This window comes from Macadamia integrifolia, chromosome 9 (assembly GCF_013358625.1).
Source record: "Macadamia integrifolia cultivar HAES 741 chromosome 9, SCU_Mint_v3, whole genome shotgun sequence".
NCBI lineage: Eukaryota > Viridiplantae > Streptophyta > Magnoliopsida > Proteales > Proteaceae > Macadamia > Macadamia integrifolia.
Genome location: NC_056565.1, coordinates 5,580,828 through 5,596,747, shown reverse-complemented (window position 1 = coordinate 5,596,747; position 15,920 = coordinate 5,580,828). Strand labels below are relative to the sequence as shown.

The window sequence follows — 15,920 nt, the reverse complement described above, 5'->3', positions numbered from 1 at the left end:
TTTCCCATAAAAAGCAGGCCAAAACCTTGCACGGATAGAATTTACTCTAGGGATAACAGGATGGTTGCACTTAACAAGGATTGTAGAGTTTCTAAGAGAGGTATTTCCTATTCCTAGCCCACCCTCTTTAATCGGTAGAACCACCTTAAGGAATATGGATCCAATGATATGGTCCCTCTCACTTCCTCCCAGCAGCCACAAGGAGTGCCCTATGATTTTTTTCTAATGGCATGATGATCTTCACTGGAAGGATAAAGTGATGATCTTCCTCAGGGTGCAAACGAGGAACAAGTTGTAAATAAGAAGGCTTTGAACATAGTTGTCAAGGCAATGCCTAGTTGTCCAGGTGAGGTTGACTCCGGCGCCTTGGTGCCTGTCATCTAGCCTCAAGGAGGCTTTGATTCTTTCAAATGAACAATGCACTCGTACTGCACAAATTCCACATGTTCCGACATTGAAAAACTTTATCAAAGCGGGTCTCAAAAGCACATTGTTTATTAGGGAAATGGAGTTATAATAAGCAAAAGTCAACAAGCATTAAGGTTTTGTCCTTTGATCCTCGTGAAAGCAATCCAGGCCTTCATCTAACGGTCATCCATTCAGATCCTTTGTGAACCAATGATGGGCTGAAACGTCATGATCCACTTTATTGGGTAATGAGTTACACATCTCTAGAAGTTTCTCATCCAATGGTCTAGCTTGAAAAGGAATCCGGAATTCACGTTGAATGGATTGACTTGATCCAATTGTGATGCGGATCGCTTATGGGCCCACAATTAACAAATAATTCAATTTAAACAAACCAGTGGCAGTAATGTAATTTAAGGCATAACTTAAAAACCCCCTTTTGAGTGAAATAGCTGAATGAGGACAGATCTGGAATTAATCCCAAAGAAAACTCAGTTCTGGAATTAATTTGGTGTTTCTAATAAAGAGTGGCAGAATTGTAATTATTAATCACCAAGCTAGTAAATGGCAAACAAGGAATAACATGTTATGAGGGAGGGCTATTCTGGAATTAGAAATAAAGACAGGGACTATAAAAGATAATGGAAGAAGAGAGGGGCAGTATTGGAAACAACCAATTTGAAAGGGAAAAATCTCAGATTTTGAAGGTTGTCTTCAACCTTCAGCAACGTACAGAACCAGCGGACATTGGGACGACCTCAGATTGAGAGAGCTTCTTCAGTAATCCTCAGTTTGGCCTGAAACTTCCAGCGAAGGGTCGCAGCATCAGGGCTTCCATAAATCCAGTACCAGAAAATCTCGATGGCCCAGATCTGATGTGTTTGAGTCTGCAACTGGATCTGACAATGGAAAAACTCAGATCTCGGTCTAGATTTGATTTATCACTACAAAAACCAAGTTTTGGAAGGGCTTCTCTTGGGTTTGTGTCGCCTACTGGTAGGGAACTCTCTACCAAAGACTCAGCCCAAATAACCTAAAGGAGAAGGAGATCAATCCTCTAAACTAGGGCTGCAACTGTTGTGCAGAACAGGGTAAGAAAAAAAACCAGAAAATAATAGAGAGGAAATAGGAGAAGGGAAAAAGAAGAGATTAACAGATTTCAGAGAGGGAGGAAGAGGGATCGGCAGTCAAGGATTCAAACCCAAATTCTTCAACTTCATTCAATTATTCAAAAATCTAAACTGAAAATCTCCGTCGTTTACATGTCCAATATAAAGGAAAAAAATCAAACAATTAATGGAAATTACTTGAAAGGAAACTATTCTAAAATTAGAAGCTAGCTAATTTAAAAAGAAATTATTTCTAAAACAAAAGAAAATCAAATCAAAAGATTTTTTTTTTCTAAGTCCACCGTGCAATTGCATCAGCTCTCCTGGTCTTCAAAGAACTCGACTCCGTCGAGTTAGGTCGTGCTCCCAAGATTCCCTTGTAAATCGCTCGCCGATGAGGTGGTACATATCTCAAAACAAAAGGAAACATAACTTCAAGAAGAGGTAGAGTAGGCTGACATGTCACTGGAGTAGGAGTCAGTCGACGACGTGGCATGTCAGATAATGCATGTGGCCTCATTAAGTACATACGACCTCCTTGCTTCACCTTGATGGTGTTCCGTGCGCCATCGTAGAGAATGCCTGCATGTAGCTGCCAAGGTCGCCCTAGAAGAAAGTCGCAGTGCGCTAATGGGGTGACCAAACAGGTGACATGGTACTGTAACGGCCCAAATTGTAAGTATACTCGAACAACTACAGTGGCCTCTTCTCGAGCTATGGGTCCAAAACCTCGCACGTGAATCTTCTTGAAAAGCTGCTTCTGTGGAAGGTTGTGTGCTTGAACAAATTCAGCAGATATGAAGTTTGCTTCTGCCCCAGTATCAATAACTGCATGAACATCAATAGAGTCGGAGTTGTGCAGGAGAGTATGTTAGATCAAACACCAAGAAACACGAATAAAGAGAGACAATAGATCCGTACGACACAGAGATTTAACGAGGTTCACACACCAGGGTGGTGTGCTACGTCCTCGGGCGAAGAAGAAGATGATTCACTATGCAGAAGAAGGATTACACCCTAGCAGCGGCTAGGAAGAACTCGCCCTGAAACCCTAGCTTCGTGAAAACCCTAGAATACAATGACTCTCAACAAGCAACAGTACATTATATATATACTCCAAATAGCGGTTCAACCCATCGGGTCACGGTCGAGCCGGTCGAACCATAGTAGCCCCCGCACCCCCATAAGAGATAGGCCCAAGCCCTCTGCTTCCATCACAGATCTCAGAAAAATTCCCATTCGGGTCGCCACCAAAATATGTCGGATCGGGTCAATCTTCAAAACGGGTCAAGAATTCGAGACAAACTTAACAGATCTCCACCTTGCCTTGAATTCTCCTCCAACAGATAAACAAATAGCTAATATCTTCATATTCTCCAATAGCCCTCCAAAGGGCTGAACTCAAACATGACAAACACCAAGTAAGTTCAAGCAATGCTCGAACTTACCAACACATAAAGGCTTAGTTAACATATCAGCTGGATTGTCTTCAGTACCAATCTTCAACACTTGAATATTACCTTAAGAAATTATCTCTTTTATGAAATGATACCGAACATCAATGTGCTTTGTCCTCTCATGATACATTGGATCTTTAGTCAAGTGAATAGCACTCTGGCTATCACAATGGACAACAGTCACCCCATGATCCATGCTGAGTTCTCCCAACAAACTTCTAAGCCAAATAGCTTCTTTAATTGCCTCAGTCACTGCCATATACTCTGCTTCAGTAGTAGATAATGCAACTGTAGCCTGTAAAGTAGCTTTCCAACTAACCGTACTTCCTCCAAGAGTAAATACATAGCCTGTGAGTGACCTCCTCTTGTCAAGATCACCTGCATAATCTGAATCAACATAACCAGATAAATTATCACCATTCCTCCCAAACTCCAAACAAACACCAGAGGTCCCTTTCAAGTACCTAAGTATCCACTTCACTGCTTCCCAATGAGCTTTACCTGGACATGACAAATATCTGCTCACCACACTGACAGCTTGTGAAATGTCAGGACGAGTGCAAACCATAGCATACATAACGGAGCCAACTGCACTAGAGTATGGAACACGTAACATGTACCCCACCTCTTCATCTGTCTTAGGTGATAGAGCAGTTAAAAGTCTAAAATGAGATGCAAGAGGAGTAGTTACAGGTTTGGCATCTTTCATGCCAAAACGATTCAATACCTTCTCAATGTACTTTTGTTGAGATAGCCACAACTTCCCTGCTTTTCTATCCCTCTTGATCTCCATACCAAGGATCTTTCTTGCTACCCCCAAATCTTTCATCTCAAATTCAGACCTTAATTGTTCCTTCAACCTATTGACCTCATTCCTATCTTTTGCTGCAATCAACATATCATCAACATAAAGCAACAAATATATGAATGACCCATCAGAGAGCTTTCTGAAATAAACCCAACAGTCATATTGACACCTGGAGTATCCAAAACTAGCCATAACTGAATCAAACCTTTTATACCACTGTCTAGGAGACTGTTTTAAACCATATAGGGACTTCTTCAACAAGCATACATGGTCCTCCTTATCTTCAATAACAAACCCTTCAGGTTGATGCATATAAATCTGTTCTTCTAGTTCACCATGCAAGAATGCTATTTTCACATCAAGTTGCTCCAACTCCAAATCATGCATAGCAACTAAAGCAAGTAGGACACGAATAGAACTATGCTTAACAACAGGTGAGAAAACATCATTAAAATCAATTCCTTGTACCTGACTGTAGCCCTTTGCAACTAAACGTGCCTTGTACCTAGCATCTTTAACACCTGAGCAGATTCCTTCTTCTTGAAGACCCATTTGCAACCAACAATTTTCTTCCCTGTTCTCAGCTTCAAAAGCTCCCAAGTCTGATTTTTATGAAGAGATTCGATCTCCTCATTCATGGCAATCAACCATTTTGTAGAATCAATTGAAGCAGCAGCTTCAGAATATGTTGCAGGCTCACTATTTTCAATTGTATCTGCAACAGACAATGCATAAGCAACAAATTCAGCATGCCCATACTTTTGTGGTTGTCTAATATTCCTCCTTGGTCTATCCTTGGCAATGTTGTACCGCTCTTCTTCTTGATTCTCTTGAGCATCATCTCCTTCAGTAAAAATAGGCAACTGGACTAAAGTAGATTGTGCTTTGTTTGAAGATGAACTACCAATTTCAAACTCCACCTTCTCTCTAGATTTTTCTTGACCTTCATCACAATGAATAGGAACATCTTTCCTAGGATGCAACATAGCAGATTCATCAAAAGTAACATCTCTGCTAATAAGAAATTTTGGAGACTTTGGATCAGAACACCACAACCTGTATCCTTTCACTCCAGATCCATACCCAAGAAAAATGCATTTCTTAGCCCTAGGTTCCAACTTCCCTTCATTTACATGCGCATAAGCAGGACATCCAAATACTTTTAAATTTGAGTAGTCTGCAGGTTTACCTGACCAAACTTCTTCTGGAGTCTTGCACTCAATAGCTGTGCAAGGAGATCGATTCACCAACAAGGTTGCTGTGTTAATTGCTTCTGCCCAGAACTCCTTGCCTAATCCTGCATTTGATAACATACACCTTGCCTTTTCTAACAAGGTTCTATTCATACGCTCCGCCACTCCATTCTGCTGGGGTGTTTTAACAACTGTATGGTGTCTTGCAATACCTTCATTTTTGCAGAACTCATTAAAGTCACCTTCACAAAACTCTAGGCCATTATCGGTTCTCAACCTTTTAATTTGTTTCCCGGTTTGCTTCTCAAGCAAATTCTTCCACTGTTTGAAAGTGACAAATACTTCATTTTTGTGCTTCAAGAAATAGACCCAAACTTTCCTAGAGAAATCATCAATGAAAGTAAGCAAGTATCTTGCACCAGCCCCCTTTGAAGCAACCCTGGAGGGCCCCCATAGGTCTGAATGAATGTAGTCCAAAGTTCCCTTGGTCCTGTGAATAGCAGTACTGAAACTAACTCTTTTCTGCTTCCCAAACACACAATGCTCACAGAACTCCATTGCTCCTGTACTCTGACCACACAACAAGCCCCTTTTACTTAATGATGCCATCCCTCTTTCACTCATATGGTCTAACCTCATGTGCCATAAATTTGTGACATCTGATTCAGACATAGATGATGAAGCTGCTGCAACAGACCCAGTGACTGTAGTACCCTGCAACACATACAAACTGCCAACCTTGATTCCTTTCATCAATAAGAGAACTCCCTTGCTGACCTTCATGACTCCACCTTCAGCTGTATACTTGCACCCATTTGAATCAAGAGTGCCTAAACTGATGAGATTCTTCTTCAAATCAGGGCCTGACATTGGACAAGGTTTTGACAATGCCATCATACATCTTGATATTGATCGTTCCCATTCCAATAGTCTTACAAGAAGCATTATTTCCCATCAACACAACTCCACCTCGAACTGATTCGTATGTGGAGAACCATTCACGATTGGGACACATATGGTAGGAACAACCAGAGTCAAGAATCCATTCATCCTGTGATCTAACTTTACCATCAGTCACCAAAAGCATATCAGACTCACTCACATCTTCAGCAATACTGGCTTCTGCAGAATCATCTATTTTCTGTTGATTTTGATCACCACCACCTGCCTTCTGCTTATTTAAAAGCTTATAGCATTCAGATTTAATATGCCCCTTTTTCTTACAGTAATTGCAGGTTAAATTCTTGTGCTTAGATTTTGATCTAGCCTTCTTTTTGTCACCATATGAACCCCTTTCATTCGTTCTCCCTCTAGCTACCAAACCAACACCATCAGATTTATTGGTAGTTGTCAACTCATTATCAATCTTCTGCTTGCTTTGCAGATTCGTTTTGACATCCTCAATAGAGATTGTCTCTCTACCATAAATCATGGTATCCCTAAAGTGCTTATAAGATGGAGGCAGAGAACATAACAATAATAGGGTCAAATCCTCATCGTCTATTTTAACATCTATCCTTTTCAAATCAGTAACAATAGAATTGAACTCAGATATATGGGATTTAATAGAAGTACCTTCACCCATATGAAGGGTATACAGTTGTTGCTTCAATCTCAACCTATTGGTGAGGGATTTGGTGAGGTAGAGGTTCTCTAACTTCACCCATAACTCTGCAGCCGTTTTCTCTGAGAGAACTTCCTGTAGAACATCATTCGAAAGACACAACTGAATAGCTGAAAGGGCTTTATCATCCAAATCGCTCCAATCATCATCGGACATAGTTGCAGGTTTCTTCGCCTTCCCAAATAGGGTTTTCTTCAAACCCTGCTGCGTGAGAACAACCATCATTCGAACCTGCCATAAACTGAAACTGATGTTGCCGTCAAACCTATCAATATCGTATTTCGTTGAAGCCATGGATCGAAGTAACCAAGAGCTCTGATACCAGTTTGTTAGATCAAACACCAAGAAACACGAATAAAGAGAGACAATAGATCCGTACGACACAGAGATTTAACGAGATTCACACACCAGGGTGGTGTGCTACGTCCTCGGGCGAAGAAGAAGATGATTCACTATGCAGAAGAAGGATTACACCCTAGCAGCGGCGAGGAAGAACTCGCCCTGAAACCCTAGCTTTCTAAAAACCCTAGAATACAATGACTCTCAACAAGCAACAGTACATTATATATATATACTCCAAATAGCGGTTCGACCTATCGGCCCAAGCCCTCTGCTTCCATCACAGATCTCAGAAAAATTCCCATTCGGGTCGCCACCAAAATATGTCGGATCGGGTCAATCTTCAAAACGGGTTAAGAATTCGAGACAAACTTAACACCTATGATGCTTAAAAGAGACCCAGTATAGATAGAGTAAGCACTTGGGTATACATGTTGTCTTTAGTCAAGAGGGACAACCAAAAGCATTCCTTAGCTAAAAAATTCAATGATGCAACTCAGTCATTCTGCAGCATTTTTTTTTGTATAAGAATTTCATCCAGGCCACCATGGTGGGAGGGGAAGAAAGAATACCTACTAATAGACAGAAGCAAGATTGGCTTCTGTATGCATGTAAAGGAAGTCGGTGGATGCTCATAAGTTACAAGCTCTGATGATTAAAGTACGGATTTATGCACATTTCAAGATTTTAAAACCTTTTTTGGAACGATTTTAGAACTGTCAACTGTAAGTTGTTACTTCAATTTTCAATAATAAAACATGCCATAAATCTATGTTTGATGCATATTTTTTAGACTATGCCCTGCTCAATGCAATGTTATTGACAGACAGTAGATTTTGGGGGACTATTGAAGCTAATGCTGTTGAAGCTATCACGTCAGTTGAACGACCCGCCATTCAACTTCATGATTCACACTTCTCCACTTCATGCTGGAGTCTCTCAACTTCCCTACTCCCACTGGTTCCTTCAGATTGTGCCTCAACTAACCACTAGTGCTGGTTTTGAGATGGCAACTGGGTGTAACATAAATCCTGTTTTTCCTGAGGATGCTGCAAAAGTTCTGAGAGAAGTAAATGTCCTGATGTAGCCACGTGGTCATGTTTGTATTCTTTCATGTAAACTCATTTAAGTGAGAGAAAGTATTTAGTTGTACGAGTAATCTCAGTGAGAAGCCATCTCACACACGCAGACACCTCTTGAACACATTATTTGTCTGAAGAACTGCCAGAATTATTCCCTATTATGAAGAAATCTTGATACACACAAGTTTTCTGTTTCTTCTGGGAAAGATTTTTGTATTTGCTTGTCTTTTTGTTTCTGCTGGACAAGATCTGTGGATTAAGTATTATGAATTCAAAAAAGAACATATGATTGCAGAATAGTTATTGATGCCTCTACCCTTTGCAATCAAGCTTGAAGGTTGCATGTGAAACTCTGCTGGTTGACAAGCCGAAATAAGTACACCTATTACTTGATTATTGTCTTAATTAATTATGGTAAAACACACGCAAAAAAAAAAAAAGAACTTCAATTTTTTCTTCTGGGGTGGGGGTGGGGAATGAAAGGCTTGATCGGTTGAGTTTATGAATTACCTTTTAGTTTTCTTTAATTCCTTATTCTTATCCTTAAAGGTGACTTGGCATGAGATGAAGTTCTCTAATTGGGTTCACTCAATTGCAGTTGAGTTCAAATTCCATAAGAGAGATGATGAGCAGGGAATTACATAACAGGATGTCTCTGCATGTTTTTAAATTGCTGTTGCTTTTGTTATTTGAAATCTTATATTGTAATGAGAGATTTCTCATTCAAAAACCTTGGGTGATGCTATTAACTATTTCTCTCTGCTGGTCTATGTTCTTAATGATTATTCTGGCTTGCAAGGAAATTAAGTGCAGATTTTCCATTGCCCTTCTCAATTTTTACAGCACTAACAATATTTATTGGGCTGTTCTGAGCTTTGAGAGTATAAGTGGCTTGTGAAGTTGGGATTGGGAATTTCAAGAAATTGGATCACTAAACATGGATTTGAAGCCTAGGAAGTCAACTTGGTTGCTATTCTTCCGATGAATCCAGGTTAATTGCTTTTTCATTTGATTATCTTTGGTGATTTGCAGAATGACCCAATTGGGAGAACATTGAGTTTTGTGAATGATAAATCTTAATCTATAAAATTGAATTAATAAACTCCTTATAAGATCTTTTCAAGAAAATATTATTCCAGGGTTCATATCTTCAAGAATAATAATTATTCATCATCCACAGGCTGTGTACTCAACCTACCTAAACAGGGGTTGCTTGAGCCTCATGTATTGCCACCTAATATCCATGTGTTCCGTAACTATTATAGTTTACTACGTACCAGCAAAAATGGTGACATTGATCATGATGCAATAGAAGATAGCAACCTCTTTACCAAAAAAAGAAAGAAAGAAAAGAAAAGAAAAGATAGCAACCCATCATATGGATGGATTCTTTTCTGTATTCATTCACTTCTAATTTGTATTTTTTTTTTTTTGGTGATATAACAAATATAAGATATGTTGCCATTGATGTGGCGTGGAAGATTCTTCCTACATTGGCAGCATAGGAATACCTCCTTTAAAATAAATTCTACAAATGAAATACGAGTATCTAAAAAAAAAGGAGGGCAGGAGATCATTGCTTGGTCGAATGGCTCTTGCACTAATGTAGGGGCCAATGAGAATGCACAAAGGGTATCAACATGCATGAGATTTCTTATTTCCCAGGAGGTGGGCAGTAGTTTTGCGCACCCTACTGTCTAGGCACAGGTACCACATGATTAGGTTACTTTCTTTTTCCAAAAAAAAAAAATAGCAGAAGGTTTTCCTTCATTCGTGGAGAAGGAAGAATCCCGTCATCATTGGTGATTTGTGATCGTATACTCCATTTATTGTATGGGGACTAAAACACCGTCCTTGGTCCAATTAGGTAAGATAGATGGCAATGGTGACAAAATACCTCCTTTACCGTGATCATGAAATGTGTATACATTTTTTTTTTTTTTATAACGATATATGTATACACATTTTATATTCAAAGTTTGAGGAAAAGGATCCATCATTAAGGTTGTGCTTGGTATGCATTCTCAGAGTAGATTCTAGGTCTGGAATTTATTCTAATACCTGATTCTTCTCTAATTTTTCACTTTAGAATAAGTTGTAGACTCAAACCAAGGAAATGATTTCACCATGAATATCAATTAGGTCTTTGAGTTTGAGCTTCCTAGCTATTATCAACATTCTCCCCCTGCCTATTAGAGGAAAAAAAAAAGTCTGAAAATTGCCACGTATATCATGTTCAAAGGATCAGATGATTGAATGGTCCCATGAAAGAAAACCAAGTTCACAGGTGGGTCCATTCAATTTGTGCACGTGGAAAACAATGGCTGGATCCAGTGGTTCATGGAGCTTCATGGACCTCCATTCATAGGTCTTTTGGGATTTCATGGGCCATTAGACATTTAGACCCATCAAGCATTCTCCCAATTACAAAAATATCCTCATAACCAACTCTTCATCTTTTAACGGCTCTCTCTCTCTCTCTCTCTCTCTCTCTCTCTCTCTGTGAAAGGGTTCGAGAAAGATTCAGAGATCTTCATGGAAATGCTTAAGGTTAGGAAATCCTCTCTTATCTCTTTTTCATCTCCAAGCCGACCAGTTTTCTCTCTCATTTCCTTGCACATCATTACCTCATTCCACCTGCATTCCATCTTATTTTAAGGCAGTAATTTACTGGGTGAAACTGATCAAGGAATGGTATCAATCAACAACTTCCAATCCCTTCCTGGTACTAACCTGTAAGATGGGTTTCTTTCCTTTTTATCATCTGAACCTATGAATAACCCATCTGGTTTCTTGCTCTTTTCTTCTGATATTTGATTAAGGTTGGTATCTCTCTGGTTTCTAAATGGTTCTGTTAAAAAAAATTCTGAATCTCTATTTAAGGAGGGATTTGGGAGGTGTTCTTAAAGCTTTTTGTGTTGTCACTGTATCATTTTTCTTCATTTGTTTAATGAATTGCTTTAATCCAATGGTGATGATTTCTTTTTTGTTATAATCCATGGTGAAATCTGTGATATATTTGTTGTTATGTGGTCACATTGGCACAAATTATCATTTGGTTTACCCTTCAAAACATTGGCTAAATATTATGTTTTCAGATCTTCAGCTACTATTCTCTTAATTAATGTCCTATCTTGATACTACTTTTTTCTTTTCTTTTTTAATTCATAATGTAACTTGGATGATTTTCAAAATGAGTCATGGGCAACTCTGTATTGTAGTTCTGATTCTGCTTTTGGACAACTCTTCAGGTTCTAATTTTAAGAAAACCACTTCTTTGTTTCAGTGTGAACAAGTAGAGAAATATCAAGAACTTTGGTGATCTCTGATATCAGATTTTGGGTCAATCATGAACCCAAAAACAAGGGAAGTATCGGATGATTATGTTGTCAAGGATGTTCTAGGTGGCGGTGGATTTTCAGTTGTGAGGAGGGGAGTTAGCAAGTCCAGTGGACGCAAATCCCAGGTAGCTATCAAAACACTAAAGAGGTTTGGAAGTCATGAGCAAACAACGAGATGTTCGGCGCAGGAGAACAACACAGCCTCAAATGAAAGTACAAAAAGTATGAAAATTTTACCAGTTTCGGATGCCTTGTTGATTAATGAGATAACAGTTATGAGGAAGATAGTGGAAGATGTGACACCCCATCCAAATGTGATTGACCTCTATGATCTTTATGAGGACCTAAATGGTGTCCACCTTGTGCTAGAGCTGTGTTCTGGGGGCGAGCTTTTTGACCGAATAGTAGACCAGGAGAAGTACTCAGAAGCAGAAGCTGCAGCTATGGTTCGGCAAATTGCCAATGGATTAAGTGCCCTTCATCGGGCCAATATCATCCACCGTGACTTGAAGCCAGAGAACTGCCTTTTCTTGAACAATAGTGAGAATTCACCTTTGAAAATAATGGACTTTGGAGTGAGTTCTGTGGAGGAATTCACTGAACCAATAGTTGGGTTGTTTGGTTCAATTGATTATGTCTCACCAGAGGCATTATCTCAGGGAAAAGTAACATCTGGAACTGATATGTGGGCTTTGGGAGTGATTCTGTATATACTCCTCTCTGGGTATGTATGTCAGTTACTCTTTCTGGACTTGTTTGTTTTCTTTGAACCATTTTTTTTTTTCCTAAATCCATGATTCTTCTTTCAATATTTCAGTGATCCACCTTTCCAAGCTACTTCATTTCGGCAAAAGCAGCAACTCATATTGGCTGTAAGTCCTTTACCTTTTGCTTTCACATAGTCCAAGTTCAATTGCTCTTTTCGTGATATATCCCTTGTAGTTCATTCATTTGGTCTCTTACAGGGAGATTTCAGCTTCAAAGACCATACTTGGACAACCATTTCTCCATCAGCAAAGCAATTGATATCCCGCCTTCTGAGTGTTGATCCTCAAAAAAGACCAACTGCTCAAGAGGTATGATATGATCACTCCCTGGACGAAGTTGGCAATATTTGGGTAAGGTAAACTGGATGACTGTTTTCAGAGCCTGAAAATTTCAATAAACTAGGATAGATAAAAAAGCACAAAAGTCATTGAGACTGAACAGATGAACTTCTCCAGATTGATCAGCCCACCCCCCCTGTTTTGATTTTTCTTGTTCCTTTCCATGAACTGACTTTAGTAATTTTTTGATGCCCCCTCAATTCGTAAACAGCTTCTTTTGCATCCTTGGGTCATAGGGGATTCAGTAAAGCAGGAGCTCATGGATGCCGAAATCATTTCTCGACTACATTCTTTTAATGCCCGTCGTAAATTCCGAGCAGCTGGGATTGCAAGCCTATTGAGTAGCACAGTAATGTTGCGAACAAAGAAGCTAAGAAATCTTTTGGAGTCTCATGATCTTACACTAGAGGAACTTGAGAATTTGAGGATGCATTTCAAGAAAATGTAAGTTTCCAGAGTCATTCAAGACCTAAATCCTTTGACAAGCTCCTCTATACACTCTAGAACTTGATAGATAAACCTGATTGTGAGAAAAATGGATGACCTAAATCTATGTCTAGACAACCCTCAAAAGCAAAATTCTAGCTCGACTATGCCAATACCCTTGCTCCCTCGGAGATGTGAGACAAAGGTAATCTGATTGTCGTGATGTGTAAGCTGCGTCCAAAGAGTTTGGCTGCCAGTATAACTGGTGATTGGTAAGTTTAAAATTATTTCAAGACCAAAATAGAGGAAGACCTTTATGGATGAAAAATCAAGAATTTCACTTTTTCCATGATTGCATATAGAGTATAGAATGCTGGGATCTTTCACTTTCATTTGTTTATCATTATTATTATCTTTTGGTGTAATAAAATGGAGCAGAAGCTTACAAATTTCTACAATTCTATATCAGAAAAATAATCTTTAAAATGAGTCCTAAAAGTCCAAAAAAAGGAGTAATGAAAGAACTAACTTGGCTAGTTGGATGGGTGATAACCTTCTGGGATATACTAGTTTACAACTCGCAAAAACAAAAGAAAAGAACAAGAAGAAGAAGATGATGATAATGATGACTGATGAAAGCCAGTCAAGATCAACATGACAATTTGAGCATTGAGCATACCAAGTCAATCAAGAGTCCAATAGCTACTAAAAAACAGAAATTTGAGGCCTTGGACCCTTGCAGTACTGGATCTAGAGCACAAATAGAGGCTGAGTATATAATATTGAAACTGTTCAAGTAACTTTTGTGAATTGAAACAAATTAAAGGACCTGTAATTACTATTAAATCACCAATCTACCAGTATCTGAGTCTCTAAGAGTGAATAAATTCTCATAAAATGCAGACGTAAAGATGGTGACATCGCCACATTATCTGAATTTGAAGAGATGCTAAAAGCGATGAATATGTCGTCACTGCTTCCTTTTGCCCGCCGTATCTTCGACCTATTTGACAATAACCAAGATGGGACCGTGGACATGAGAGAGATACTATGTGGTTTCTCAACTCTCAGAAATTCACAAGGAGATGATGCTCTTCACCTTTGTTTCCAGGTGACCTTAATGTCTTTTCCATGCAGTTTCTTTTGGAAAATAAGTAGATTAGTGTTGAAAGGTTATAATTGTTTAATCATATTGTGTTCAAAGCATTATCCATAGCTGCAGGTTAGTTGAAAATGAAGAATCCATTGGAAGCTGGAAACCAATCTGATCAGATGACCACTGCCTTTTCTTTCTTTTTCCCTTTTTATTTTTCCTACTTTTTGAATTTTTTACAAGAGATCTTGTCATTACACATGCATCTGTGCACACACACATTATGCTATTATATAGTGTTTTTATACCCCTCCCCCCAACCAATATATATATATATATATATATATATGCTATAGTGTTTGAACCACTGTTAGCACTTCTATGTGTGACCAAATTTACCAAACAAGATTAGTTGGTAGATTTCAATTCTGAAAATCATATACTCAATTTTGATAATAAAAAAGGAATCTAAAAAGATTGACTAGGACTTGTATTCATGTTTGATATTTTCCCCCAACAGCAGGCCAAAAAAATTAATAATAAAACCAAAAGAAAAGAAAAAAAGGAACAAAATTCAGTATATTTTATATATAAATCCTTCTATTTCAAAAAGCAAATTTGATTTGGTTCACTAAATGACACTTAGTTTTGATGCTATTCTTAGCCATTTTTCTATTGTTCCTGCCAAAATTATATAATCAGGAGATGCATCATGTAATTTTATCTATCTCATTAGCATGTTTTAAATGCACTTGTTTTTCCTCAATGAAATGCTTAAATTACTTCTAGCTCTGGTTGTAGTTTACTAGAATTCACATTCTTTTGAATTGAAAATATATATAAGCCTTTAGTATAAATTTTATCTTATGCCTTGTGAGGTTTTAAAATGAATATTTTAGTGATTCCTTATTAAAATAAAAGCCATCCCTACATTTTCATTTTATTTACATTAAAGTATGAATAGTTTGAGAAGAAAATATGTAATTATATTGGACTTCTATGTTTTTTCATTCGTAGTATTGACATTTTATATAGGCTTCATCATTCGCTATAACATGTCTAAATTATCCTCTCTTTTTTTTTTTTTTTTTTTTTTTTTTGGGGGGGGGCGGGTGGGGGTGGGGGTGATGTTGGGGGTGGGGGTGGGTTGAACAGATTATCCTTAAGCTTAGAGTATATTACGCTTAAGTATGACTGAAAAGAAAATAAAATTTGTAATGGATTTTTATGTAATTTTACCCATTGTATAAACAGCATTAAAATGTAATTGATCCATCAAATTGGAAACTCAGAACCTGTATATTTTCACATGACAACTTTCTAAATTTCCATAGGTCAGGGTCTATATCCATGTTTGTAATGCTCATTTGATAATGTTAGTTTCTCCCATATTTTCAACCCCATAGAAATACTAAAAATTAAGTACTCTCTCACCATGAAAATAATCTTCAAGTGGAAATACACTTATAGGCCTTCTTATAACTATTAATCTCAATTATTATGAAAGAGAGTTAATCTCTCTTTGAAGCGAACTATGCTCCTCAAAATATCGATAGCTACAAGAGGTTATTTGTTTATAAGTTATTGATTATTGGAAGGTTTACGAGTGAGTGTGCATGTCATTCTGTACCAGTAATTCATGTACCCTGGGTTTGAAAACACATTGAGTTTTAGTGTCACTAATCTACTGTAGTGTTTCTAACTCTTAAATACCTTCTCCAGCCCTTTCGAGGCATCATGAAGTGTGCAAATGCAGGTAATATGAATACAGACAACTGTTTCTGTGGAGAAGGGGGGGGGGTACCCTTCTCCAGTGGCCCTTTCTCTTTCCATCTCTCTCCTCTGGGCATATGGATCATTTCATGTGGAGAGAGAGAGAGTGTGTTTTTTTTTTGTGTGTGTGTGTGTGCTGGCGGAGGGTACCACCACCACCG

The 15,920-nt window shown here is 38.3% G+C and overlaps 2 protein-coding genes across 8 annotated transcripts in view; both read left to right on the top strand.

Moving 5' to 3' along the window:
- The window catches only part of LOC122088379 (ADP-glucose phosphorylase), an 11,155-nt gene extending 2,836 nt beyond the window's left edge, over positions 1-8,319 (top strand). For both annotated transcript variants that reach the window (XM_042657638.1, XM_042657637.1), the window contains exon 4: positions 7,765-8,319. In XM_042657638.1, the coding sequence (XP_042513572.1) occupies positions 7,765-8,025 (261 nt within the window). In that variant the 3' untranslated portion in view covers positions 8,026-8,319. The remainder of the gene's footprint in view (positions 1-7,764) is intronic.
- A 2,189-nt stretch (positions 8,320-10,508) lies between these two features.
- The window catches only part of LOC122089254 (calcium and calcium/calmodulin-dependent serine/threonine-protein kinase-like), a 6,394-nt gene continuing 982 nt past the window's right edge, over positions 10,509-15,920 (top strand). For 2 of the 6 annotated variants that reach the window (XM_042658837.1, XM_042658832.1), the window contains exons 1-6: positions 10,581-10,755; positions 11,272-12,085; positions 12,179-12,233; positions 12,327-12,437; positions 12,679-12,911; positions 13,797-14,004. In XM_042658837.1, coding sequence (XP_042514771.1) covers positions 11,370-12,085; positions 12,179-12,233; positions 12,327-12,437; positions 12,679-12,911; positions 13,797-14,004 — 1,323 coding nt within the window. In that variant the 5' untranslated portion in view covers positions 10,581-10,755; positions 11,272-11,369. The other 4 variants (XM_042658833.1, XM_042658834.1, XM_042658836.1 and 1 more) reach the window with 4 other exon arrangements.